Below are 27,251 nucleotides of genomic sequence, written 5' to 3'. Positions count from 1 at the left end.
GGATAGTATTGGTGTTAGGTCTTCTATGAAGGTCTGATAAAATTCTGCACCAACCTCATCTGGTCCTGGGCTTTTCTCAGGGTAGGGCGTTGGGAGGCTTTTGATTACCACTTCTATTTCTTTAAGGGTTATGAGACTGTTTAGATTTATCTGATCCTTATTTAACTTTGGTACCTTGTATCTCTCTAGAAAATTGTCCAAATCCTTTTGGTTTTGAAGTTTTGTTGACTATAGGCTTTGGTAGAATCTGATGACTTCTTGAATTTCTTCAGTTTCTGTTATTGTCTCTCCCTGTTCATGTCTGATTTTGTTAATTTGGATACTCTATCTGTGCCCTCTAGTTAGTCTGGCTAAGGTTTTATCAATTTTATTGATATTCTCAAAGAACCAGCTCCAGGTTTTGTTGATGCTTTGCATAGTTCTTTTTGTTTGTATTTGGTTGATTTCAGCTCTGAGTTTGATTTTTTTTCCTGCTGTCTTCTCTCGGATGTATCTGCTTCTTTTTGTTCTAGAGTTTTTGGGTGTGCTGTCAAGCTATTAGTGTATGCTCTCTCCAGTTTCTTTTTGGAGGAGCTCTGAGCTATGGGTTTTCCTCTTAGCACTGCTTTTATTGTATTTCATAAGTTGGGTATGTTGTGCCTTCATTTTGATTAATTTCTAAAAGTCTTTCATTGTTTCTTCCTTGACCAAGCTATCACTGGGGAAAACAATGTTCAGAATTGATCTGATAGGATGCATTGGACTAGTTTGAAGTTTTTTGTATCTGCTGAGGCCTATAATGTGACTGAATATATGCACAGTTTTGGAGAATGTGCTGTGAGGTGCTGAGTAGAAGGTATATTCTTTTGTTTAAGGATGAAATATTCTATTGATTTATGTTAAATACATTTGGTTCATAACTTCTGTTAGTTTCACTGTGTCTCTGTTCAGTTTTCACTTCCATAATTCTATTGATGAAAGTGGGGTGTTGAAGTCTCACACTATTATTGTGTGTGTCACAATATACTCATTGAGCTTTAATAGAATTTCTTTTATGAATGTTGGTGTCCTTTCTTATCATTTTTGAAGACTTTTGGTTAAAAGTCTTATTTGATATTAGGATGGCTACTCCAGCTTTTTTTTTTTTTTTTTTTTTTTTTTTTTTTTTTGGTACCATTTGCTTGGAAAGTGTTTTCCCAACCTTTTACTCTAAGGAAGTGCCTGTCATTAAGGTTCTTTTATGTATGCAGCATAATTTTGAGGCTGTTTATGTATCTGTCCCTATATTTTTATTGAATAATTGAGTACGTTGATGTTAAGAGATATTAAGGATTAATCATTGTTGTTTCTTGTCATTTTTGTTGTTAGAGGTAGAATTTTTTTCTTATTTTTTTTACTCTGTTTTTTTCTTTTTCTTTTTTTCTTTTTTTTAAACTTTATTTAGAGAACAAAGATAAAAAATTTTTTAAACATTTTTGCATAAATGTATACAAATACAATTGTGTCAGTGCTTGGCTTTTCTTTTTCCTTTTTTTAAAGGTTTGATAATCTGCATTAAGGTCTTACTAGTTACAATGAGCAAAAAGTACATGTAAAACAAGGTGTAACCGGGAATTAGTCAACGTTTTCTTGGTGTGTAAGGATTGAGCATGACTTTTTTTGTTTGTTTGTTTTGTTTTGTTTTGTTTTCTTTTTTTCTTAAACTTCACACAGCCTGTTGTTTCTGGGGCAGTCCGAGCCTCTGAGGTTAGAATCCCACTATCAGTGACTGCATATTATGTCTGTTCTTTTGTGACTGGGTTATCTCATTCAGGATGATATTCTCTAGATGCAGCCATTTTCTTAAGAATTTGGTTAAGTCATTGTTTCTGGTGGCTGAGTAGTATTCCATTGTGAAAATGTACCACAATTTTTGTATCCATTCATCTACTGAAGGACATCTGGGTTCTTTCCAGCTTCTGGCTATTATAAATAGAGCTGCTATGAACATTGTGGTGCATATATCTTTGTTGTATGTTGGAGCATTTCTGAGGTATATGCCTAGAAGTGGAATAGCTGGATCTTTAGGTAGTATTATGTCCAATTTTCTGAGGAATTGCCAGACTGATTTCCAGATTGGTTGTATCAGTTTACAACCCCACCAAGAGTGGAGAAGTCTTCCTCATTCTCCCCAACCTCGCCAGCATCTGTTGTCATCTGAGTTTTGGATCTTGGCCAATCTGACTGTTGTGAGGTGGAATCTCAGGGTTGTTTTGATTTGCATTTCCCTGATGGCTAAGGATGTCGAGCACTTACTTAAATGTTTCTCAGCCATTTGATATTCCTCAATTGAGAACGTTTTGTTTAGCTCTGTACCCCATTTTTTAATAGGGTTATTTGATTCTCTGGTGTCTAGCTTTTTGAGTTCTTTTTATACCTTGGATATTAGGCCTCTATCTGATGTGGAGTTGGTAAAGATCTTTTCCCATTCTGTTGGCTGCTGTTTTGTTTTCTTGACAATGTCCTTAGCCTTACAGAAACTTTACAATCTCATTAAGTCCTTTTTGTTAATCTTTGACCTTAGAACTTGAGCCATTGGTGTTGTGTTCAGAAAATTTTCTCCTTTGGTACGTGTTCTAAGGTTTTCCCTACTTTCTCATCTAATTGTTTCAGTGTATCTGGTTTAATGTGGAAATCTTTGATCCACTTACACTTGAGCTTTGTACAAGGAGATAAGAAAGGGTCTATTTTCATTCTTTTCCATGCTGAGTGCCAGTTAAACCAGCACCATTTGTTGAATAGGCTGTCCTTTTTCCATTGAATGTTTACAGCTCCTTTATCAAAAATCAGGTGAGCATATACGTGAGGGATCATTTCTAGATCTTTTATTTTATTCCATTGATCCATGTGCCAGTTTCTGTACCTGTACCATGCAGTTTTCAGCACAATTGCCTTGTAATATAGCTTGAGGTCAGGAATAGTGATTCCCACAGATGTTTTCTTGTTGTTGAGGATGGATTTCACTATTTTAGGTCTTTTGTTATTCCATATGAAATTGAACATCGAACTTTCCAACTCAATGAAGAACTGGGTTGGAATTTTGATGGGGATTGCATTGAATCTGTAGATTGCTTTTGGTAGGATGGCCATTTTTAAAATGTTGATCCTTCCAATCAATGAGCATGGGAGTTGGTTCCATTTTCTGAGATCTTCCTCGATTTGCTTCTTTAGAGGTTTGAAGTACTTGTCATACAGGTCCTTCACTTGCTTAGTTAGAGTCACACCAAGGTATTTCATAGATTTTGTGACTATTGTGAAGGGTATTTTTTCCCTAATTTCTTTCTCCAAATGTTTGTTCTTTTGAGTATAGGAAGGCTACTGAATTGTTTGAGTTAATTTTGTATCCAGCCACTTTGCTGAACTTGCTTATCAGCTGTAGAAGTTCTCTGGTGGAATTTTGGGGTCACTTAAGTACACTATCATGTCATCTGCAAAGAGTGATGTTTTTACCTCTTTCTTTCCGATTTGTATCCCCTTGATCTCATTTTGCTGTCTAAATGCTCCAGTCAGGACTTCCAGTACTATGTTGAGTAGGTGGGGGAAAGTGGGCAACCTTGTCGAGTCCCTGATTTTAGTGGGATTGCTTCAAGTTTCCCACCCTTAAGTTTGATGTTGGCTGTTGGTTTGCTGTATATTGCTTTTATTAGGTTTAGGTATGGACCTTGGATTCCTGTACTTTCCAGGACTTTTTATATAAAGGGGTGTTGAATTTTGTCAAATGCTTTCTCAGCATCTAGTGAGATGACCATGTGATTTTGCTCCGTGAATTTGATTATATGGTGGATTACATTGATGGATTTCCTTTTATTAAACTATGCCTGCATCCCAGAGATGAAGCCTACTTGGTCATGGTGAATGATCGTTTTGATGTGTTCCTGGATTCGGTTTGGAAGATTTTGTTGAGTATTTTTGGATCAGTGTTCATAAGTGAGATTGTTCTGAAGTTCTCTTTCCTTGTAGGGTCTTTGTGTGGTTTAGGATCGAGGGTTATTGTATCCTCAAAAAATGGGTTAGGTAGTATTCCATATGATTCTATCTTGTGGAATAGTTTGAAGAGTATTGGTGTTGTGTCCGCAATAAATGTCTGATAAAATTCTGCACTGAACCCGTCTAGACCTGGGCTTTTTTTGGTTGGGAGGCTTTTGATGATTTCTTCGATTTCTTTAGGTGTTATGGGATTATTTAGATGGTTTACCTGGTCCTGGTTTAACCTTAGGATCTTGTATCTGTCTAGGAATTCATCCATTTCCTCCAGATTTTCCAACTTTGTGAACTATAGGCTTTTGTAATAGGATCTGATCATTTCTTGAATTTCCTCAGTTTTAGTTGTTATGTCTCCACTTTCCTTTCTGATTTTGTTAATTTGGATACTCTCTCTTTGCCCTCTAGATAGTCTTGCTAGGGGTTTATCGATCTTGTTTATTATCTCAAAGAACCAGCTCTTGGTTTTGTTGATTTTTTCAATGGTTCTTTTTGTTTCGATTCGGTTTATTTCTGCCCTAATTTTGATTATTTCTTGCAGTCAACTCCTCTTGGGTGTATCTCTTTCCGTTTGTTCTAGAGCTTTTAGCTATACTGTCAGGTTCCTGATTTATGCTCTCTCCAGTTTCTTTTTGAAAGCACTCAGGGCTATAAGTTTTCCTCTCAGTACTGCTTTCATTGCATCCCATAAGTTTGGGTATGTTGTGTTTTCATTTTCGTTGAATTCTAGAAAATCCTTAATTTCTTTCTTTATTTCTTCTTTGACCCTGCTATCCTTTAACAGAGCATTGTTTAGTTTCCATGTGTATGTGGGCTTTTTGTTGTCTTTGTTCTTGTTAAAGACCAGCCGTAGACCATGGTGATCTGAGAGGATGCATGGGAGTATTTCAATCTTCTTATATCGATGGAGGCTCGTTCTGTGTCCAATTATGTGGTCAATTTTCGAGGAGGTGCCATGGGGTGGTGAGAAGAAGGTGTATTCTTTTACTTTGGGATAGTATGTTCTGTATATATCTATTAATTCTAGTTGGTTCAAAGTCTCTGCTAGTTTTGCAGTGTCCTTGTTCAGTTTCTGTTTCCCTGATCTGTCCATTAGTGAGAGTGGGGTATTAAAGTCTCCCACTATTATTGTGTGGGGTGAAATGTATTTTTTGAGCTTTAGTAGGCTTTCTTTTATGAATGTGAGTGCTTTTGTATTTGGAGCATATATGTTAATGATTGAGAGTTCCTCCTGACAGATTTCCCTGGTAATGAGTAAAAAGTGTCCTTCCTTATCTTTTTTGATAACTTTTGGTTGGAAATTTACTTTATTCGATATTAGAATAGCCACTCCAGCTTGCTTCTTGGGGCTGTTCATGGAAGCTTTTTTCCCAACTTTTTACTGTGAGATAGTGTCTGTCTTTGTCTCTGAGATGAGTTTCCTGTATGTAGCAAAATGCTGGATTTTGTTTATGTATCCAGTCTGATAGCCTATGTCTCTTTATTGGGGAGTTGAGTCCATTTATATTAATTGATAACAAGGAATAGTGGTTTCTGTTTCCTGCTATTATTGCTTTTGTAGATTTAGTTGTGTCTGTGTCTCTTTCTTCTTTTGGTTTTCTTGCTGAGGAGTTTTCTTGTTTTTACTAGGCTGTATTTTCCCTCCTTGTATTGGGTTTTCCACCTATAATTCGTTGTAGTGCTGGGTTTGTGGTCAGATATTGTGTGAATTTTGATTTGTCTTGAAATATCTTTGTCTCTCCATCGATGGTGATTGATAGTTTTGCTGGGTATAGCAGCTTGGGCTGGCACTTGTGCTCTCTTAAGGAGTGCATGATGTCTGTCCAGGCTCTTCTAGCTTTCATAGTCTCTGTTGAGAAATCAGGTGTAAGTCTGATTGGTCTGCCTTTATATGTTACCTGACCTTTTTCCCTTACTGCTTTTAGTATTCTTTCTTTGCTTTGGGCACTTGATGTTTTTACTATTTTGTGTCGGGAGGTATTTCTTTTCTGGTCCAACCTATTTGGAGTTCTGAAGGCTTCTTTTATGCTCGTGGTCATCTCATACTTAAGGGTAGGGAAGTTTTCTTCTACGATTTTGTTGAAGATATTTACTGTGCCTTTTAGTTGATACTCTTCTCCCTCTTTTATTCCTATTATCCTTAGGTTCGGTCTTCTCATTGTGTCCTGGATCTCCTGCACATTTTGGGTTAGGAGCTTTTTGTTTTTTGCATTTTCTCTGGCTGTTTTGTCTATGTTTACAATGTTGTCTTCTGCCCCCGAGATTCTCTCTTCCATGTCTTGTAGTCTATTGGAAATGCTTGCTTCTGTGACTCCTGGTTTCCTTTTCAGATGTTCTACCTCTAGGGTTATCTCTTTTAGTGTTTTCTTTATTGTGTCAATTTCCATTTTAAATTCCTCCTTCCATTCCTTCATCTCTTTGGTTCTGTTTTCCTCTAGTTCTTTGAGTTCTTTGAGTGTTTTTCTTGTTTTCTCTTTAAAAGCTTCTGATTCTTTTTGCTTTTCCTCCCGTTTTTGTTTAAGGATCTTTATCAGTGTCTTGAGGTATGATTTTAGGTCTGCGTCTTCTTTTCCTAGAGTGTTTGGCATTCCAATGTTTTCTGTTATGGGAGAGCTAGGTACTGGTGTTGCCAGGTTGTCTTGGTGTCCTTGGAATATACTCTTTCGTTTTACTCTTGCCATCTTGTCAGTGATATGTTCTTGCCTTTCCCTTGTACCTGGTCTGTGTCCCTGGATCTCCACTGATCCAGGTGGGTGAAGGTCCGAGCCGTGTTCTGCACCCCAAAGCTTCCAGGAGGGAACAGAGGTCCCAATGCTGGGTTTCTGGTCCCTGGATCAGGCAGGGCAGGGGCGTGCGAGATCTCCGTGGGCAGTCGGCAGAGATCTCTCTGCTCCCTGGCTTGCCCAGATCTCCTTCTCACCAGTCTTTAAACCTTTGGGAATTGCTCTAGAGGTAGAATTTTTGTGTGCCTTTCTTCTTTTGCTTTTATTGCAAGAAGACTCTTTTTTTTTTTTGCTTTTCCTAAGGTGTAGTTTCCTTCCTTTTGTTGGAGTTTTCCATCTATAGTCCTTTGTAAGGCTGGATTTGAAGACAGATATTGTGTAAATTTGGTCTTGTTCTTGAATATCTTGGTTTTTTCATCTATAATAACTGGTAGTTTTGTTGGATATAGTAACCTGGGCTGGCATTTGTGTTCTCTTCAAGTCTGTATACGTTTTTTTCAGGATTTTCTAGCTTTTATAGTTTCTACTGAGAAGTCTGGTGTAATTCTGATTGGTTTGCCTTTATATGCTACTTTTTCTTCTTCCCTTACTGCTTTTAGTATTCTTTCTTTCTTTTGAACATTTGGTGTTTTGACTATTATGTGTTAGGAAGAATTTCTTTTCTGGCCAAATCTATTTGGGGTCTGTAGGCTTCTTCTATTTCTTCTATGTCCATGGCCATCTCTTTCTTTACATTTTTTTTCTGTGAGAAGTAAAAAGTGTCCTTCCTTGTCTTTCTTGATAACTTTTCATTGAAAATCTATTTTATTTGGTATTAGAATATTTATTCCAGCTTTTTGGGAGGACATTTGCTTGGAAGGTTTTTTTTTTCCAGCTTTTTACTTTGTGGAAGTGTTTATCTTTGTCTCTGAGATGGTTTCTTTTATGCAGCAAAATGCTGAATCATCCTGTTGTGTATCTAGTATGATAGTCTGTGTCTTTTTATTGGGGAACTGAGTCCTCAGGTAAGCCCACCACTCTCCCTCCGCACTGAATATCTTGGAAGGGACTACTGGGAACTCTTGGGGTGCAGGTAGCATGGTGCTCTCTGGAAACAGGTCCATTTCAGCTCAGAGAGAGAGCTGAGTCACTGCCATCAGGACCCAGGGCCTGCCCACAGTCTACTGAGCACCCAGAAGAGCCTCAGAAGGGCCCTCTCACCTGAGCCCATGGAGACAGAGCCAGGTCCCCGCCATCAGAACTCACTACCTGCCTGCATAGAACCAAACACCCAGGAACAATCTCACTCCAGAGATCATGTGTTCTCAGACCCACAGGAGAGACAAGCTCCAGTCAGAGACAAGATCGCCTAACATGACAGATAACAAGATGGCAAGAGGTAAGTGCAAGAACCTAAGCAATGGATACCAAGACAACCTGGCAACATCAGAACCCAGTTATCCCACCACAGCAAGTAGTGGATTTCTCCACACCAAAAAAATAAGATATAGATTTAAAATCATACTTCATGATGATGATGGAGGTCCTTGAGAAGCACATGAATAACTCCCTTGAAGAATTACAAGAGAACCAGGAGAACACTCATAAATAAGTACTAAATTTATTCTTAAGCAGAGCATTGTATAACCCCAATCTTAAATTGATAGAAATCTTTGTAATTGATATAAATTGAAATTATAATTTTTCATTGGTACAGAATTTATAGATTTGATACAGATTTAAGGTTTTTATTTATGTAAATTTCTTATATTGATATAAATTTTGACTTAGTATTTTTACTCTGAGCTAGGCATTGTAACTATGTAATTTATTTAAGAATACAAGGTTTAGACCCAGTCCTTTTAATAACTGCTATGATAAACTATTTAGAATTATTAAGTAATAGAAGTTAAGGGTCAGGTAATAAACTCATGGTAATAACAGATTCTTATCTAATTATATTGAGGTGCTTTCTACAATATGCAAATAGAAACAGCTAAGAGTAGTCAAGTTACAACAATTCAGATATACTTTATATTGTCTTCAAAAACATGAAAAATCCACAGAATATGGCATTTAACATGAATTAATTATTAAGGATTATTTGACTAGGGACATAGCTCCTGGAAATACTCCCATCTTGGTTCAAAGAAGAAATTGAGCATCAAAACCTCCATATGGAGTTGCTCTGGTTATAGCAAAATAATCACTGGACAAAAATTATTCTATTCATACAGACAAAAATTATTGTCCAAGAAAGAACACACAATGCAGGATAGTTAACACTTTAGGTTTGTCAAGACAGAGTAAACAAGTCCTTCATAGTTTCTGCTTCATTTCAAGGTCAGTCAGATGGTTGTGGGCCAGAAGGCTAAAGACTGAAGCTCCAACATTTTGAGGAATGAGGAACTGTCCAAATAGATGTCTCTACAAATTGGTTTAAATTTTGGAAGCTATGTTTTGTGCTTACTGTATCTTCAGGTAATATTTAATTGTCCTCAGATTTCTGACAGGGCTAGAGACTAATTATACTCTCACAGTCAAACTCAGGTTATTTAACATTTGAGGAAGATGATATAGAAAGAATAGTTTTCAGATGGTAATACAAATTAATGTCAGAACATGATTCAGATATAGAATTGTAAACTCTTTAAGTCAGGATAAATGATAGAGTATTTATTCTGAAAAGTATGATGGACTGGATGTTAAGTGTATATCATACTTTGTAATTTACGTTATTTTTATGGTTATGCACAATTTGTACCAGCGATAAAGGCCATTTTTTATAATTTGGACAGAAAGGGTGAAATGTTGAAAATGAGTTCTAATGGTTTATTTTTTTTTTCTGATTTAGGCTTCCAAAAGCCATGCTTCCAGACCTGAGGGTCCCTTCTCCCAGCTGGCTTCAACTGATAATAAAAAATTACCACAGAGCCAATGGGTGGTCAGAGAGACAGGATGACTCTGAGATTTTGAAGGCAAGGGGCCAAGGGAAAGACAGAGAATAACCATGACAGGAAGCAGAAAGATGAAACTTAAAGGCCTACTAAACTATAAGAATCTTAGGTCTGGGATAGCAGAGAAGAATATAGAGTTTTAAAAGATGTTAACTCAAGAATACCAGAGGGAAGTGTTTGCTAGCCAGCAGGAAGTTTAGAAGTGCCCAATCATTGAGCGAGCCAAGGTATATCAAAATTAGCTGGTGTGAGTGCCTTCATTCATGAGTTTCATGGGTGGGTATAGCCCACCAGGAACCAAAGCAGTTTAACTAATTTAGCACTACAGTTTTGTGTCTTATTTGGTTTATTAGGATATCTTTATGTTGCTGGTCTTTTACTTGTATATTATGGTTTCATATTTTGTGATTTGAGGAGTATGGGGGTGTTTCTTATGCTTTTTCTTTTGACTAATTTTCAGTCTTTTTTTTCCTTGTTTTTTTTTTTTTCTAAAGAAAATGAGAAAGAAGGTGAGGGCTGATGTCTATAAGCAGGTGAGGGCAGGAACAAGATAAAGCAAGGCCTGTGTTTAGGCTGTGGAGAAAAAAGGTGGGCACAGAGTTTTTGAGAGGCAGGAGAGATAGGAGACAAGAAACCAAGATGGAGGAAGAGAAGGATGACCCAGATCTTTGTGGCTTTAAATAGCCACATGTAGCTATGCATATCTTATAAAGGGTGGATTGTTACAGGACAATTTGTCTTATATAGGTGGACAGGTTATATCAATATAAATTGTCTTTGAGTTTATTGTGTGGACATTTTGTGGAATGAGAATTTACTGACATAAATCTGATTGATAAATTAAAGCCTCTATAATTTTGATTTTACAAGATTACTAGGAAAGGTGACTATAGCCACTGGGGGTGGGTACTAGGAATGCGAGAAGAGTCTGCAATAGGAAAGCTACTGCAGGGACTAACAGGGTAGTGACCCACCATGGAGCTAGCCATAACGGTGAGGTTGCCACTGGGACCAGAGAGTAGCTGAGACTAGCATGGCATGGTGCCTTTTCTATTAATTTTCATTTTTAATAAGAAACATGGGTCTGGGTAGCAGAAAAAAATATCAAGTTTTAGAAGATGCTTTTTCTTTTGACTTTTTTTGAGTCTTCTTTTTTTCTTATTTGTTTTCTAAAGACAATGAAAAATAAGGAATGGAGTTAAATCAGAAGAGAATTAAAGATGATCTGGGAGGAAATGGAGAAGGGGAAACTATACTAACATTTGTTATATATGTTTAAATGAAATAATGAAAAAAGGAAAAGAAGAATAAAAATAATAAAAATAGATTAAAATTAACATGATACTATTAGATCACCATCTGGCTCCTGGATAACTTTTTCAATGGCCTGAGTATCTGGCATGACAGCATGTGAATGGCACATTTTTACGACAAGTGGCTCTATATAAATGTCACATTCCTTAGAGTTTTTAAAAACTTATTTTAATGGTGTTAATAAGTATATATTTTATATTGGAAATGTATTTCGAAATTGTATCTTCTAATTAATTACATTGAAGAAGTACATGCCACTGCACACAGAAGAGAAAAAACAACTTGTAGAAGTAGAATTTTCCTCTCCACTGCCTAGGACCTAGAGACTGGAATCAGGTCATCAGGCTTATGGGAAGCCACTGTGCTACTGAGTTCCTCTCCAGACGTGGAAATGAGTCTAGTAGTTCTCTGAAAATGAGCCTGTGTTCTTCTACAAAAGCTTCACTTCTTCCTTCTTTTTGTCTAGATTTGAAAAGATGTCTCTTTTTCCAGTTCTAAATATTGAATTAAACCAAATATTTCTTATTTCCATAAAATGTCTATATTGGAATGAAAAAAAATATTCTTAGGTATCATCTTGCAAATACTAATCTAAACACATCTATAGTAAACAAACTGGACTTTATTGTCTTGTTGCAATGATTGAAAGGTTGTATAATGAAAAACCATGGGTACCTGAGTAAAAGATCATATGACAAAGGAATTTTATGTTATTTAAAATATAAATATTAGTAAAACTTAAATATGATTGATTTAAAAATTTAAATATTTATTTAAAATTTAAAATTTATCACATTTTATGTAGGCTTTAAAAAATATCACTGGAGGTGGAAAACAAGTTCAAAGCCCGGTGTGGTAGTACACAGCTGTAATCCCAGTACTTGAAATATGGAGACAGAGAAAACAAATATACATGAGGTTATCCTAGGCAAGAGAGTGAGTTTGAGGATACCCAGAACCATATTAGACCCTGTCTCAAAAAATAGCACAAAGAATAAAAACAACTGAAAAAATTAATACATCTTGAAACACATCCAGTTGGTTCTTTAATTGGAATATGTAAGTATGTCATAGCTTTGACTCATATATTTTTGACAATTCTCATTTTTAGCAGAACATTTCTCAGAGCAAGTTTCATGTCCTTGTTACGAAGGCTATAAATCAGAGGATTAAATAGAGGGGTCATCACAGAGTATACAACTGTAAGGATCTTCTGCATCAAAGTTGAAATGCCATATGTAGGACTCATGTACATTATCATTACTGTCCCATAGAAGAGTGACACAACAACTAAATGGGAACCACAGGTAGAGAAGGCCTTTCTCCGGCCAGCTGCAGAAGGAACCTGAAAAACAGCCCTGAGCAATAAAATATAGGACCGAAGAATATATGCAATAGTGAAAAATAGGAAAAGGGAATTTTGGACATAGAGAATAAATTTGGTAATGGGAGCTGGGGCACAGGACAAAGCCATCAATGGGTCCATGTCACAGAGGAAGTGATCAATGATATTAGGACCACAGAAGGGAAGTTGGGAGATGGAGAAGACTGGGATTGGGTACCCAATGAATCCAATGAGCCAACATGAAGATACCAGAATACAACAAAGCCTCCTGGTCATGATGACAGGGTAATGTAAAGGGCGGCAAATGGCCAGGTATCTATCATAAGCCATTACTGCCAGGAGGAAACATTCAGTTGTACCCAGAGAAAAGAAGAAATAGAACTGCAGGAAGCACCCTGAAAATGAGATGGTCTTGGTCTTAGACAGAATGTTGGCAAGTGTGTTAGGAGTAGTAGAAGAAACATAACACATTTCAAGGAAGGAAAAGCTTCCGAGGAGGAAGTACATGGGGGTATGTAGACGAGAGTCACATCTTACTGCACAGATGATGGCTCCATTTCCCAACAAGGTCAGGACATAAAACACCAAAAACAACAGGAAGAGAAATATTTGTATCTTCCAGGAACCAGGAAATCCCAGGAGAACAAATTCGGTTACATGTGTTGCTGATCTGTTCATGGCATCTAAATATCTGAGGGGAGAAAAGACATGAGTTTATCCAAAGTTCCCTGGCTTTCAACATATCTGAAGGTGTTTATGAGTGTCAAACTTAAGTTCTACAAGGAAAGACATGAATATTTTAAAGCAGATGGAACCAATCCCATCTCATTTTGAATTGAGTATATATATTTCTATATCAATGATAGAACCTCTTTCACTTGAACCTCTTGGTCTCTTGAGACAGGTTCCAATGGTATTCAGGTAAATAGAAATAGCTGACAATCTAGGCACAAATTAACCCAAATAGCTCTTTATTACAATTTCCTAGCTCTAATCTCTCTGAGATAGTGCTTGTGGAGTCTATGGCCTTTGGTAAATGTATCAATCCATTTTCAAGTCTGGAGCCAGGAAAAAGAGATCCATCTTGTGCCTTTACTTTTTCATGTCGCCATTCATCTTTTATTACATAAATACCCGTAGATTCTAACACTTGAACAATTTTTCACCTTACACTCCCTCTCATCTGCGTATATTCCTCATTCTTCACTATCTAAAAAATTTACTGAGTGATCTTCCTCTTCAGTTTGTAAACTTCATTTTCCTTAGTGAGACACAATTATGAGTTCATGAAATGTGCTAACAGTTTGGGCTACTCATTATTTCACAAACCATACCAAAATCTATGTCAACCAGCTCTTTTTTCTCTATCTTCATAAATTTTAATCGTATTCCTCAAAGACTTCATGAGCACAGGTGTTATTTAAGGGCACCTTTATAAGCATCTGGCCATAGACAGATCATATGTATCTTCATGGATACCTCTGATCAATTATGGACCTCCTGCACATCATTCTCTTTCCAATTTATCTCCAGTTGGAAGTGATGCTCAAGAACTAACAGATCCAGGCTGACAATATATCTTGGTGGATGACTAAAGGTATTACACCAGGACCCAGATCCAAATAGGTTCTATAAAGATGTCTCCAGTCTCTGAGCATGTTGCTCATGGAGAAAAACATACTGCAGAGACTCCAAAGGCATCTACTCTCATGGCGGCCTGAAAAAAATGGAATGTGTCTGGGTGCCTGGAGCATCTTCTGTCTGTGGTAAAACTGTGGATTTCAGCAACAGATAAGGAACCTGGGAACTGGATTCTCAAACTGCAGACAATCTGTCCTTGTTGCCTCCTACAATAGTAAGAAATGGAGTGTGTGGCAGGCCCTACCATAGGATCTACACATCTCACAGCTGTCCCTCTCCCCAGGCACTCTGCTCCAATAGAAGCATGGCCTCCTTCTGTACAGTCCCCCTTATGCTGCCTGTCACTCACAACATGGCTTTAGTTAACTCTTGAGCACAAATAAGATAAAGGCTATCATCCTCAAAGGAACAATTTTATAAAACTTAAATCTCTTTATTGTAATTTTTAAAAATCCACAAGGATAAATTAAGATAGCCACTCAAAGGCATTCTTATTCTGTTCCAATCTTCATACATCTCAATGAGGTTCATGCAGTTAAAATGGCCATTTTGAAGCCATGGTGGTTCACTTAAGGTTTCAAACTTTCACTGTCAATTATATTTTACACACGTATCCACCACAAAAAAAAAGAAAACTATGACAAATAGAACTTAAAAACCTAATTAGTTTTTCCATTGATATATCTTTTATTCTTATCTACAATTGTTCTATTTTGTTCTCTTCTAAATGTTTTGTTATACTTATACAGTTGTTTACAGGATAGTGTGTGTGTGTGTGTGTGTGTGTGTGTGTGTGTGTGTGTGTGTGTGTGTGTCTTTACATTAGGCTAGGCTCCACATATGACTGAGAACATGAGGTTATTTTTCTTTCTGAGACTGGGTTTCTTATTTAGTAATGTACTTATATTTAATATTATACTTTTTAAGTCTATCCATTTACCTGCACATTTTATGATTTCATATTTCTTTATAGCTAGATAATATTCCACTTTGCATATTGCTACACTTCCATTATCTATGTATCTGTTGAGAGCATTAAAATGACTTGTTTCCTTAATAAAATAGAGCACTAACATAGTAGACATGCAAACATCTTTGTTGTAGGATCTATTCCCAGGAGTAGAATAACAGGATCAAGTCGTGATTGTATTTTGAATTTTTTGAGGAGCACCCAGGCTAAGTTCAATGATACACAGTATTAATTTTTACCCCCTACCCACAGTGAATAGACATTCCTCTTTCCCCACATTTTCTCCCATATCTGTTGCCAAATATCTTGATAATAGCTTTCTAACTAGGGCAGTGCTAAATCAAGTAGTTTTTATTTTATTTCCCTGGTGATTAACGATACTGAACACTTTGAAATAATAAATAGCTGCTGGCCTTTTTGTTTCTTCTTTTTAAAAAACTGTCTGTTTGTTCTTTGATTTTTTTCACTAGTAGTTTTGTTTGGTTGGTATTTAATTTCTGCAGTTATTTGAAATACTGGACATTTGTCATCTTTGTGAAGAATAGTAAGTAGAGACTTACTTCCAAGCTATGGACTTTCTGATTGCTTTGATGACAGTTTCTTTTGCTGTGCAGAAAAAAAATTGTATTGGTACTTGAGGCTGGTTCCTGAGCCACTAAAGTTGTGTTCAGAAAACTCTTACCCACCCCAACACCTCAAAAAGTTTTCCCTTGCTGCTCAGAAGCAGTTTCAGCATTTTTAGTTTTAATTTTAAAGGAATAAAGGATAGTTTATTCTGGAGCCAATTTGAGTGACTATAACCCAGAACCACAGATACAGATTAAACCAAATTACTTGTTACAATGTGGAAGCAGTTTCACAAATTTTTTTCTTATTTACAGAACAGAGAAAATTATAAATCGAGGTAAGGTTAAAATATTTTGGTGTGTGCATCATAGAGACAGGTACACTGAAATTGGAGGAGTTTTCCTATAGGCCCAAGATGCTTTCTGATGACATTCTTAGCTTTTGCATTGGTAAAAGATAGTTACCTGATTAAGTGAATAGATTCTAAAAGGTTTCTCTCAGTACCACAGATGTTAGTTCTGACACAAGAGAAAAGGAGTGGCTGTTCTAAAGGACCATAAGATAATTCACCTCTGGACTTGTAACATTCCAACCTCTCCAGAGTACTGATTTTTTTTCATTTATTGAAAATAGTATTTTTCATATGAAATATTCTAAATATGGTTTTGCACCTCCAGCTTTTCCCAGATAACCAATTCTCCACCTATTCAAACATGCTCCATCTCTCTCTCTCTCTCTCTCTCTCTCTCTCTCTCTCTCTCTCTCTCTCTCTCTCTCTCTCTCTCTCTGTCTCTCTCTCTGTCTCTCTCTCTCTGTCTCTCTCTCTGTCTCTCTCTCTCTCTCTCTCTCCCTCTTTCATTAGAACAAAACTGGTTCTCTAAAAATACTAAAAACAAAATAACTTAAATTTAAAAAGACTAGAATAAGACAAAACAAACAATAAAAATATCCAACACAAAAGAAACACAGATAGATGTAGAGACACACATGTTCACACAGACAAGAATCCCACACAAACAGAAAAACAGATAAGACATGAGGTTTTCAAAAGAAGAAAAAATAATAATAAATACCCTGACTAATCACCAAAGTCAAATAACTCCAAAAATGCCATGCAGTTTGGCGTTTGGCTGGTCATCCACTGTGGGGCATGGGGCCAGCCTTGAGAATGATTATGTCTGTGCCCAGTACAACTTACACTAATGTCTTTGACACATTTTAGGTTGACAGGTTTTAAAACAGAGGAAATATACTTGGGACTCTGGGATCCCTTACCCACAGAACCCTAAAGGAAAACAATGCACCACAGACAATCTGCTCCCCTTATAAAAGACACATGTCTCTTCTTTGATACTACATAACTTCTTCTACCTGTGGTCCTCTAATGTTGTTTCTGTAACTACTGTCTTGTATAAAATGGTCTCAGAAGGTCCCCAGAAACTATTGGAGCCCACAATTCCTGTCAAAGAGCATTCTTATGATTAAGAAGAAAGCCCAAGTCTCCACCACTCTTCCTGGTTTTGCTGCATTCCTCTAGTAAATTCCTCTAAAGTTCGCCTTTACTTAGACACTAGATATGGTTATGTCCTGGGTCTCCAGTATTAAAATACAGCCTGGGGTGATTATATTGCTTCTATTCCTAAGTAGCTGGAAAGTACTGTTTCAGAATGACCTGCCTGCTTATGAAATTTTACTTTGAATGGAATTGTTCTCTCTCTCTCTCTCTCTCTCTCTCTCTCTCTCTCTCTCTCTCTCTCTCTCTCTCTCTCTCTCTCTCTCTCTCACACACACACACACACACATACACATACACACACACTCACTCACTCTCACTAGCTTCCTCTCTCCCTCCTTCTCTGTGTGTGTATCTTTAACTCTCTTTTTCTTAGAATTTATTTATTTTCTTTTATATGTGAGTGTTTTTGCCTGCATGTGTGTATGTTCACTGTGCATGTGTGCAAAAGGTCAGACAAGAGAGGGTTCCCTGTAACTACAGTTACAGATGGTTGTGAATCACTATGTGGGGGCTGGAAAATGAACCCAGGTTCCCTAAAACATCAAAAAGTACTCTTGCCTACTGAGCCATCTCTTCTATTTCAATTCACAAGACTATAAAACTGGGTGCCCTATCATTATTACATACCTAAATATACAACTTGTGAAAACATCTTTTAGCTCAGAACACAGTTTGTTCTATCCTTCCAGCCTCTAGGCTACCTGTGTTGCTTCCTCACAAACCACTGACCTTCCAAAGATGCCATTTCATAACCCAGCTGCTTCCAACTCTGCTTCTCTGGGATCAGAAGAAAGTTTTGATGGTTACAGCCGCTACTCTAACCTCTCCTTAGCACCCAGAAGAGCAAGCCAGTCTCCATTATGGCATTTTCACAAGGACAGTTCAGAAACCTCAGACTTCTCTGTGGAATACAGGAGCAAACGTGGTACCACATCGCTGAAGCCTGGTGCCCAGTGGCTGGAGCCTTTGACAAGGACTGAACTTGGTTCAGCCACCACTATCCTGATCTACACGTCACTTACTTACATAGCATAAACATATAACTGGAAATGACATGTGCGGCAGCTCTGGCCAACCTCCACTGCCTTCCTTCACAAAGAACAAACTGTGTGCCAGGAGCCTATACAAAGAAACCCACTGGGAAAGCAAAAGTACTACTCAAAAACAGAGTCGTCCATCCCAACGCAGTGTTCCTGCTATAAACATTACTGTTCGGATTTCTGAACCTGCCACTGCCCTCTCTCCTAAAGCTTTCCTATGCATGCCAGCTGTCTAGTACCAGAAATTAACTTTTTGTATGGTTTTATATATTAAGTATAATACAGTCTCACCTGGGTGAAATGGAAAAAACAGGATTATTTTATTTTTCATTATGGGATTTATTTAATTCTTAATTATGTATTTATTTATGTCCTATGTGGGTTTGTGAAGGTCTCTGGGAGGCTACAATGATCAGAGGTAGGTCAAACCTGGGATCTCTGGAAGAGCAGTAAGTGTTTTTCACCTACTCCTTGGTGAACTTTAAGGGTGAAGGAAATGAAGGTAAATTTATAAAAACATCTCAGATGAAAAAGATGTAGATTTTTCTCCCATTTTATCTGGTTGAATTAATTTTTGTGGGGAAAAACGGACATTTTTCAAACATTTAGACAGTAAGTTAGGTACCAGTGGCAAAAATGAACTTAATAATTAAACGAAAAATGTGCAGTATACATGTTGACACAGTAGTAGTGTGAAAATTAGTTAATATTTTAATGATGTGATGAAAAGTCTTAGGGAGGCTTGAGGGGCAGGCACTCAGTGGTGAGGAGCACATATTCTCATGCAGAGGACCTGAGTTCAGTTCTCAGCACACAAGCTGTGCAGCTTACAAGAACCTGTAACTTTAGTTCCGAAGATATTGGGTGCGTCCGGCATCTACGGGCATGTGCATTCACATACCTGCCCCTCATCTTGCAACATTCACTGGCAGCACACTGTCATTTCTTTTCCTACTGCTGTGCCCTATACGATATTTACCAACAGCAACATTATCTTTTTTTGGAAGCCTTTGAGGAAAATGTAGATAAGTAATAGAATGTCAAACAGAGAATGCTTAACTAAAAATGAGTGATCAGAATTCGTATGAATGGAATTGACTGGCTCAGCAGTCTCATAATCCCATAGTCTTCAAATTTTGGAGTCACTGTTTTATTATATTATAATTTTTGTTTAAAACCAAGTTTAAACTTGAATATATTTTGATCATAATCTTCCTTTCTCCCAAATCCTTACAGATCCTCCTGCACTCCATATCTGCCCGATTTTAAGTTCTTTCTCAAAAACCAAACACCTAAGACAAAATTAAACCTCCCAAAATCAAGAACATACGATAAAACCACACTCAAAAAGGAAACTCCAAACTGTAACCAAAGGAAAGCAAACTAAATTACTGTGAAGCTCATCACATGTTGGTCAACTATTCCTGAACATCAGGCCTGATCTGGAGCAGTTGAAATATCCAATGTCCCCTAATAGTGGAAACTGATTTTCTCTTCTCTGTGGGTATAAATGACAACTCAGTGGCTAACCTCTGCCCCAGTGGCTTGTTACCTGCAGTCACTTTGGAGTATAGGTTAGCAGAGGGCAGTTGCACCACTTCCTGCTGTTTCTCGTGCATTTGGAATTTGGAAAGCACTTGCTCATCTGTAATCCTAGGGGATCTGCTTCTTTATACACTGTTTCAGGACAAGGAAGTAAACCAACTACTGAACCTACCAGTACACATGTGATAGCTTGATTAACAATGCTTCTTCCCAGGATGCTCGCTCAGAATATTGTATTTCCAGGTAGCCAAAAAAGGAATATTCCACTGGACAACTTCTAGGAAATGAGATTGTGTCTGAATGATACTCTAATAATCACAATAATAAATTTTTACTGTAACTGCCTCTACTCACTGTTCATTTTACAACTGTGGCTCAGAAAGAGTTCAATTTTCTTCCCCCAATGAATCTTTCTTCCATATTCATGGTTGAACGTTTGAGGGCTTTCAATGGGTGGTTGGATGGTTGGATGGTTGCTTCTTTGCTTGTTTTGTTGTTTGCTTGCTTTTGAGACAGGTCTCACTACACAACCCCTTCTGGCTCAGTACTTGGTAAGCATACTGGTCATGCATTCACAGTAAACTGCTTGCTTTTATATCTTACATGTTGTAATTAAGAATGTGTGCTTGTTCCACATTTGGAACTTTTACTCTAAGCTGTCTTTCCCAACTCTTTTATCTCTTTCCTGAAAAACTCAAATAATTATATTTATTAAGTAAAGGGTACCCTATAATCTCCCTGAGCTGGTTATAATCTAAACTATTTATCTGTTTGTCTTAGATGCAGGAAAGTTGTCCTAGATGTAAGGAATTGAGTACAGTGGAACTGTACTGGAGAAAGCAATGAGTAAAGTACACCATTATCTTACCTTAGCATCAGGCAACTTCTCAATGGCTCTGTGCGGAAAACTTAGAAAGGGGAATAGATACATATTTGTGTTTACCTCCCTTCAATTCAGGAAACTCAAGAGACTTGTTCCCTAGGACTTTTGCTGAGTTTTTCACATGTGACTTTCTCTAAACTGTATGTAGTCTTATTTTATTAAGATCAAACAGAATAAAAAAATTATAGGATTTTTGTACTTATAAGGGTTATTTATTACTTACTTTTCTATTGCTGAGAAAAAATGCCATGACCAAGACAAGATATAAAAGTATTTAACTTGCCTTATGACTCCACAGGGTTAGAGTCTATGTTGACAGTGCTAAAACATGGTTACTTGGGTTTCCTTGTTGTGAATAAACACCAAGTGTAAGGCAACTTTTACTAAAGCAAACATTTAATTAGGGTTGGCTTACAACTTATGAGTTCCAGCCCATTATCATCTTGGTGGAAATCATGGCTGTGTGCAGGCTTACATGGTGCTGGAGAAGGAGCTAAGAGTTCTATATCTTAATTCAAAGGCAGACAAAAGGAGACTAGCTTCCACAAGCAGCCAGGAGGAGGCTTTTACACTGGGAGGAGCCTCAAAGTCCAACCTCACAATGACACACTTTCTCTAACAAGATTACACTGCACCACATATAATTATATTACATTATATCATATATATATATATATATATATATATATATATATATATATATATATAATTACATTAAAATTCCACACATCTTAATGGTGCCACCTCTCATGGACAAAGTATATTCAAGCCATAACAGGTAGTCTATAAACATAACATCTCAACCTAAAAACAGGATGCATACATAATACTCAAGATACAGTTCACAGACCACATAAAGCTCAAGAAGAAAGAAGACCAAAGTGTGGATGCTTCAGTTCTTCTTAGAAGGGGGAACAAAATACTTACAGGCAGAAATACTGAGACAAAGTGTGGAGCAGAGACTGAAGGAAAAGCCATCCAGAGAATGCCCTACCTATGGATCCATCCCATATACAGTCATCAAATCCAGACAATATTTCAGATGCCAAGAAGTGCATGCTGACAGGAGCCTGATATAGCTGTCTCCTGAGAGACTCTGCCAGAGACTGATGAATTCAGAAGTGGATACTTCACAGCCAATCATTGGACTGAGAATTGGGTCACCAATAGAGGAATTAGAGAAAGAACTGAAGGAGCTAAAGGGATTTGCAACACCATAAGAAGAACAATAATATCAATCAACCTGACTCCCCAGAATTCCCAGGGATTAAACCACCACCTAAAGAGTACACCTGGAGAAACCCATGACTCCAGCATCAGGCATCAATGGGAAAAGAGGCCCTTGGTCCTGTGAAGGCTCCATGCCCAAGTATAGGAGAATGCCATAGCAGGGAGGTGGGAAGAAGTGGTGGGTGGGTGGGGGAGCACCCTTATAGAAGCAAAGGGAGAGGAATGAGATAGGGGGTTTCGAGGGGAAACTGGAAAATAGAATAACATTTTAAATGTAAGTAAAATGAGATATGCTCATGTTAAAGGAGAACAGGAAACATAAAGCATAATAGGAATAGCATGTGCCTTTCAAAACCACAAAGCTATACATGACCCAGTGACACACATTCTCCAAAATGTCAGCACCTCCTAATCTGTCTCAAACAGTTACATTAACTGTAGAAACAAGTACTCAAACATAAGATACTAGAAAGTCCTCATTAAGTCCCTTCCCTTGGCACTCAGGGAACTATACTGATAGTAGGCAAAAACTTGATAAGAGACAGATGGTGTCTCAGTTAGGGTTTTGAACAGATACCATGATCAAGGCAAGTCTAATATTTTATTGGATATTTTTTTTGCATTTTTATTGAATATTTTATTATTTACATTTCAAATTCTATTTTCTTTCCCCTCAAGAATCCCCCATCCCCTTCCCCAGCTTCTATAGAGATGTAACCACTCCCACTTCATCTCCCTGGAATTCTGAAACACTGGGGAAACTAGACCTCACAAGACAAAGGGATACTCCTCCTATTGAAGCCAGACAATGTCTTTCTCTGCTACGCATGCACCTGGAGTCATGGGTCTCTCCACATGTACTCATTGTTGATGTTTTAATCCCTAGGAGCTTTGTGGTGTTTGGTTGGTAGATATTGTTGTTCTTCCTATAGGAAGAACAATGAAGGAGTATTCCTCTTTCTCTTCATCCTCACCAGCATCTACTGTCACCTGAATTTTTATTCTTAGCCTTTCTGACTGGTATGATGGGAGAATCTAAAGTTATTTTGATTTGCATTTCTCTGATGACTAAGGATGATGAACATTTCATTGGATACTTCTCAGCAATTTGATATTACTCAGTTGAGAATTTTGTATTTAGCTATGTACCCCATGGTTATTTGATCCTCTGGAGTAATAACTTCTTGAGTTCTTTGTATATGTTGGATATTAGCCCTCTATACTACATAGGATTTGTAAAGATCTTTTCCCAATCTGTTGGTTGCTGTTTTGACCTATTGACAGTGTCCTTTGCCTTACAGAAGCTTTGCAATTTTATGAAATCCCATTTACCTATTCTTGATCTTAGAGCATTAGCCATTAGTGTTCTGTTCAGGAAATATTTTACTGTTCCTATGTGTTCAAGGCTCTTATCCATTTTTATTCCTATTAGTTTCAGTGTTTCTGGTTTTATGTGGAGGTCTTTGATCCATTTGGACTTGAGCTTTGTATAAGGAGATAAGAATGGATCAATCACATTCTTCTACATGCTGACTTCAACTTGAACCAGCACCATTTGTTAAAAATGCTGGAGGGTGTGGAACTTCCATTGGATGGTTTTAGATCCTTTATCAAAGATCAAGTGACCGTAAGAATGTAGGGTCATTTCTGGATCTTCAATTCTATTCCATTGATCTATCTGACTGTCTCAGTTCCAATACCATGCCATTTTTATGACAATTGCTCTGTATGTAATACAGCTTGAGGTCAGGGATGGTGATTCCCCCAGAAGTTCTTTAATTGTTGAGAATAGTTTTTGCAATCTTGAGCTTTTTGTTACTCCAAATGAATTTCCAAATTGCTCTTTCTAACTGTATGGGGAATCGAGTTGGAATTTTGATGGGGATTGCACCTAAGAAGAAAGGATAAAGAAGAGGAAAAGAAAGGTAGCAAACCCTGAACATAAACTCTCTAGTTCTCTCTGTGTCTCAAGATGCATTTGTGAAGTATCCCTTAAATGACAATATACCAATAATTTTAAAAATAATCAAAACCATTGGCCCCAACATAAGGAACTGGGACAAAGACCTTTTGTCTGCTTTCATTTGAACTGGGGCAAAGAATTCCCTTCTGGAGGCCCAAGGGAAAATAGAAAACGTAGCTTTGTCAAAGGAGAGCTACCTGGCATCATTTGCCTTCCAGTCACTATGTACTGAGAAAGTTCACTACTTAGCTAACTTCTTGAGTGTGAAAGTCTGAAAGGCTGGATAGGCAAGCCAGCAGTTCTGGAAAAGTTCTAGAAGCAAGTCTTTGAAAGAAGCAGCTTCGATGTAGTTGAGGTAGAATCAAACACACAGCTGGAATAGAAGGTCCCAAAATCTCAGCATTCTAGAGTGTGGATCTTTTCAGGTTTTTCTTTCTCTTCTTTCATCCTGCAGCACACAAAACTTACAAGCGTCATATAGTTCTGTAAAGACATTCACAAGGGGGTCACAGATTGGTTAATGAAGATCAATAAGAAAAGATGACTGCCTTTTGTCAGAGGTTAGTTTGTCACATAATCAAACTGTGATATAATTTTGAATACATGCCATCTTAAAGAATGACATGTAAAAACAAGTCAAGAGAAATTTGTACCCAATAAATGTTACTAGGTATGTATAGACGTTTTAGTCTCAGCCAGTTCTAGAGCTGTCTCCATATACAGAGACATAACCGTCACCACAAATACATTATCTATTTGTTGATTGTGTTAGTCTCCCTTTACTTCTCTGTCACCAAGTTCTTCAGGATATCTCTCTTTGTAATGTCTGATATTTGTCAACTTGGAAGGAACCCACAGCATTTTCTTTCCTGTGGGAACAGGCATAACCCCTCCCCTGGCGTAATGCATTCTCCATTTTTCATTCTGATGTCAAAATATCCATAAAATGAACAAACTGGTTTAGTCCAGGGGAGATTTTTTTTTTTGACAATCTAATGTCTATCAGCAGCTGTGCTGTTTTGTTCATTAGCATTTAAAAATGTAAAGTTAATAATGCACTACGTAATCTATCTTTGGGGTTTTTATTTGTTGCCCTCTTTTGCCTGTTAAGCATCTCTTTGAGAGTTTGATTAGATCTTTCCACAATCACTTGTCCTGGAGGATGGTGTGATATGTATGTAACATGTTTTATATTATATTTTTAAAAATGCTTCATCTTCATATATAGAGATATATGCTGAATTGTTGTTCATTTTAATTTGTATGGGTATTCCCAAAATGGCTGTAATGTCTAACAAATATGAAATTACAGAATCAGCCATTCTGACACTAAGGCACTTGCCCATTGAAATTCTGAATATGTGTCTATACTATAGTGCATATATTTCAATTTACCAACCCTGTAAAATGAAAGACAACCATCTGCCAAATTTCATTTCTTTGGGTACTCTTGGGGTTAGTTCCTGTAGACAATGGAGTTTGGTTATATAATGAGCAAGTAGGACATTGCCTCACAATTTCCATGGCTAGTTGCCAAGTGATAGAGAATTCTTTCTTTAAACCTTTGCTGTTAACATAGTGATTTTATACAATTCTTAAGCTTCTAGTACACTTCCTATCAATAGCTGGTCAATTTTATTATAACCTTGCACCAGAGGGTCTGGCAGACCTGTAGAAAAGCTTTTGTGTGTTATATATATATTGTATGACTTCTATTTCTGATCATTTGTGGTAGCTGAATAAATAGTGAAATCAATTCAGAATCATCCTAAATAAGTTTAGCAGTCTCTAAAACATCCCTTTCTCCATATTGAGAAACAGTTAATATATTAAGAGAATCTTGAAAATCTCACATTATGAATATTGCCTATAATTCATGTTTGAACTGACTTATAGGGACTCTCAGCCACCTTACTTGCATCTTCTGATTTATATCCTGCCTTTCCTGATTTACAGGCATCAGTATAAAATGTGCAAGCTCCAGATATTGGAGTTCCTTTTATTATAAAAGGAAGAATCGAATTAGTTCTTTTTATGAACTGATGTGACTTGGTTTTAGGTTATCTGTTGTTAATCTCTCTCTCAAGAAATTACTGCATGCTCTTTGCCAGGGTTCATCTTATGCCCATAGGAGACAAAGAGTGGAATGCCAAACACTCCAGAAAAAGAAGACTCAGACCTGAAAATAATAACTCAAGATAATGGTAGAGATTTTTAAACAAGAATGGGAGAAAAAGCATAAAGAATTAGAAGCTTTTAAAGAGGAAACAAGAAAAAGACTCAAAGAACTCAAAGAACTAGAGGAAAAGAGAACCAAAGAGATGAAGGAATGGAAGAAGGAATTTAAAATGGAAATGGACACAATAAAAAAAAAACACTAAAAGAGACAACCCTAGAGGTAGAAAACCTAAATAAGACATCAGGAGTCACAGATGCAAGCATTTACAACAGACTACAAGAGATGGAAGAGAGAATCTCTGGGGCCGAAGACAACATTGAAAACAGACAAAACAGTCAGAGAAGATGCAAAAACAAAAAAGCTCCTAACACAAAATGTCCAGAAGATCCAGGACACAATGAGAAGACCAAACCTAAGGATAATAGGAATAAAAAAGGGCAAAGAATATCAACTAAGAGGCACAGTAAATATCTTCAAGGAAATCTTACAAGAAAACTTACCTACCCTTAAGAATGAGATGGCCCTGAGCATAAAACGAGCCTACCGAACTCCAAATAGGTTGAACCATAAAAGAAATTCCTCCCAACACATAATAGTCAAAATGCCAAGTGCCCAAAGCAAAGAAAAAATATTAAAAGCAGTAAGGGAAAAAGTCCATGAAACATATAAAGGAAGACCAATCAGAATCACACCCGACTTTTCAACAGAGACTGCGAAAGCTAGAAGAGCCTGGACAGACATCATAAAGACCCTAAAAGAGCACATATGCCAGCCAAAGGTGCTATACCCAGCAAAACTATCAATCACCATGGATGGAGAGACTAAGATATTCCAAAACAAAACTAAATTTACAGAACATCTGAATACAAACCCAGCACTAAAATGAATTATAGGTGGAAAACCCAAAACAACAAGGGTTACCATCTCATAGTAAAAAAAAAAAAAAGAAAGAAAACTTCTAAGCAAGAAAACCAAAAGAAGAAAGACACACAGGCACAATTCAACCTACCAAAGCAACAATAGCAGGAAACAGCAACCACTATTCCTTGATATCTATTAACATACATGGACTCAACTCCCCAATAAAAAGATATAGGCTATCAGATTGGATACATAAACAAAACCCAGAATTTTGCAGCATACAGGAAACTCATCTCAGAGACAAAAACAGACACTAGCTCAGAGTAAAAGGTTGGGAGAAAAACTTCCAAGAAAATGGCCCCAAGAGCAAGCTGGAGTGGCCATTCTAATATCGAATAAAGTAGATTTTCAACCAAAAGTTATCAAAAAAGATAAGGAAGGACACTTTTTACTCATTAAGGGGGATATCTGTCAGGAGGAAATCTCAATCCTTAGCATATATGTTCCAAATACGAAAGATCCATTATTCATAAAAGAAA

The 27,251-nt window shown here is 37.2% G+C and overlaps 1 protein-coding gene across 1 annotated transcript; it reads right to left on the bottom strand.

Annotated features, from left to right (window-relative positions):
- Positions 1-12,053: 12,053 nt before the first annotated feature.
- LOC308428223 (olfactory receptor 11H4-like) lies at positions 12,054-12,995 on the bottom strand (the record flags this gene model as incomplete). The annotated part of the gene is made up of 1 exon (XM_080926633.1): positions 12,054-12,995. One exon carries the CDS (start codon positions 12,993-12,995, stop codon positions 12,054-12,056), a length of 942 nt encoding a protein of 313 aa, XP_080782759.1.
- Between the last annotated feature and the right edge of the window lie 14,256 nt (positions 12,996-27,251).

The sequence above is a fragment of the Micromys minutus genome (genome assembly GCF_963924665.1).
Source record: "Micromys minutus genome assembly, chromosome: 12".
Lineage (NCBI taxonomy): Eukaryota > Metazoa > Chordata > Mammalia > Rodentia > Muridae > Micromys > Micromys minutus.
This window is presented reverse-complemented; position numbering and strand designations above follow the sequence as displayed.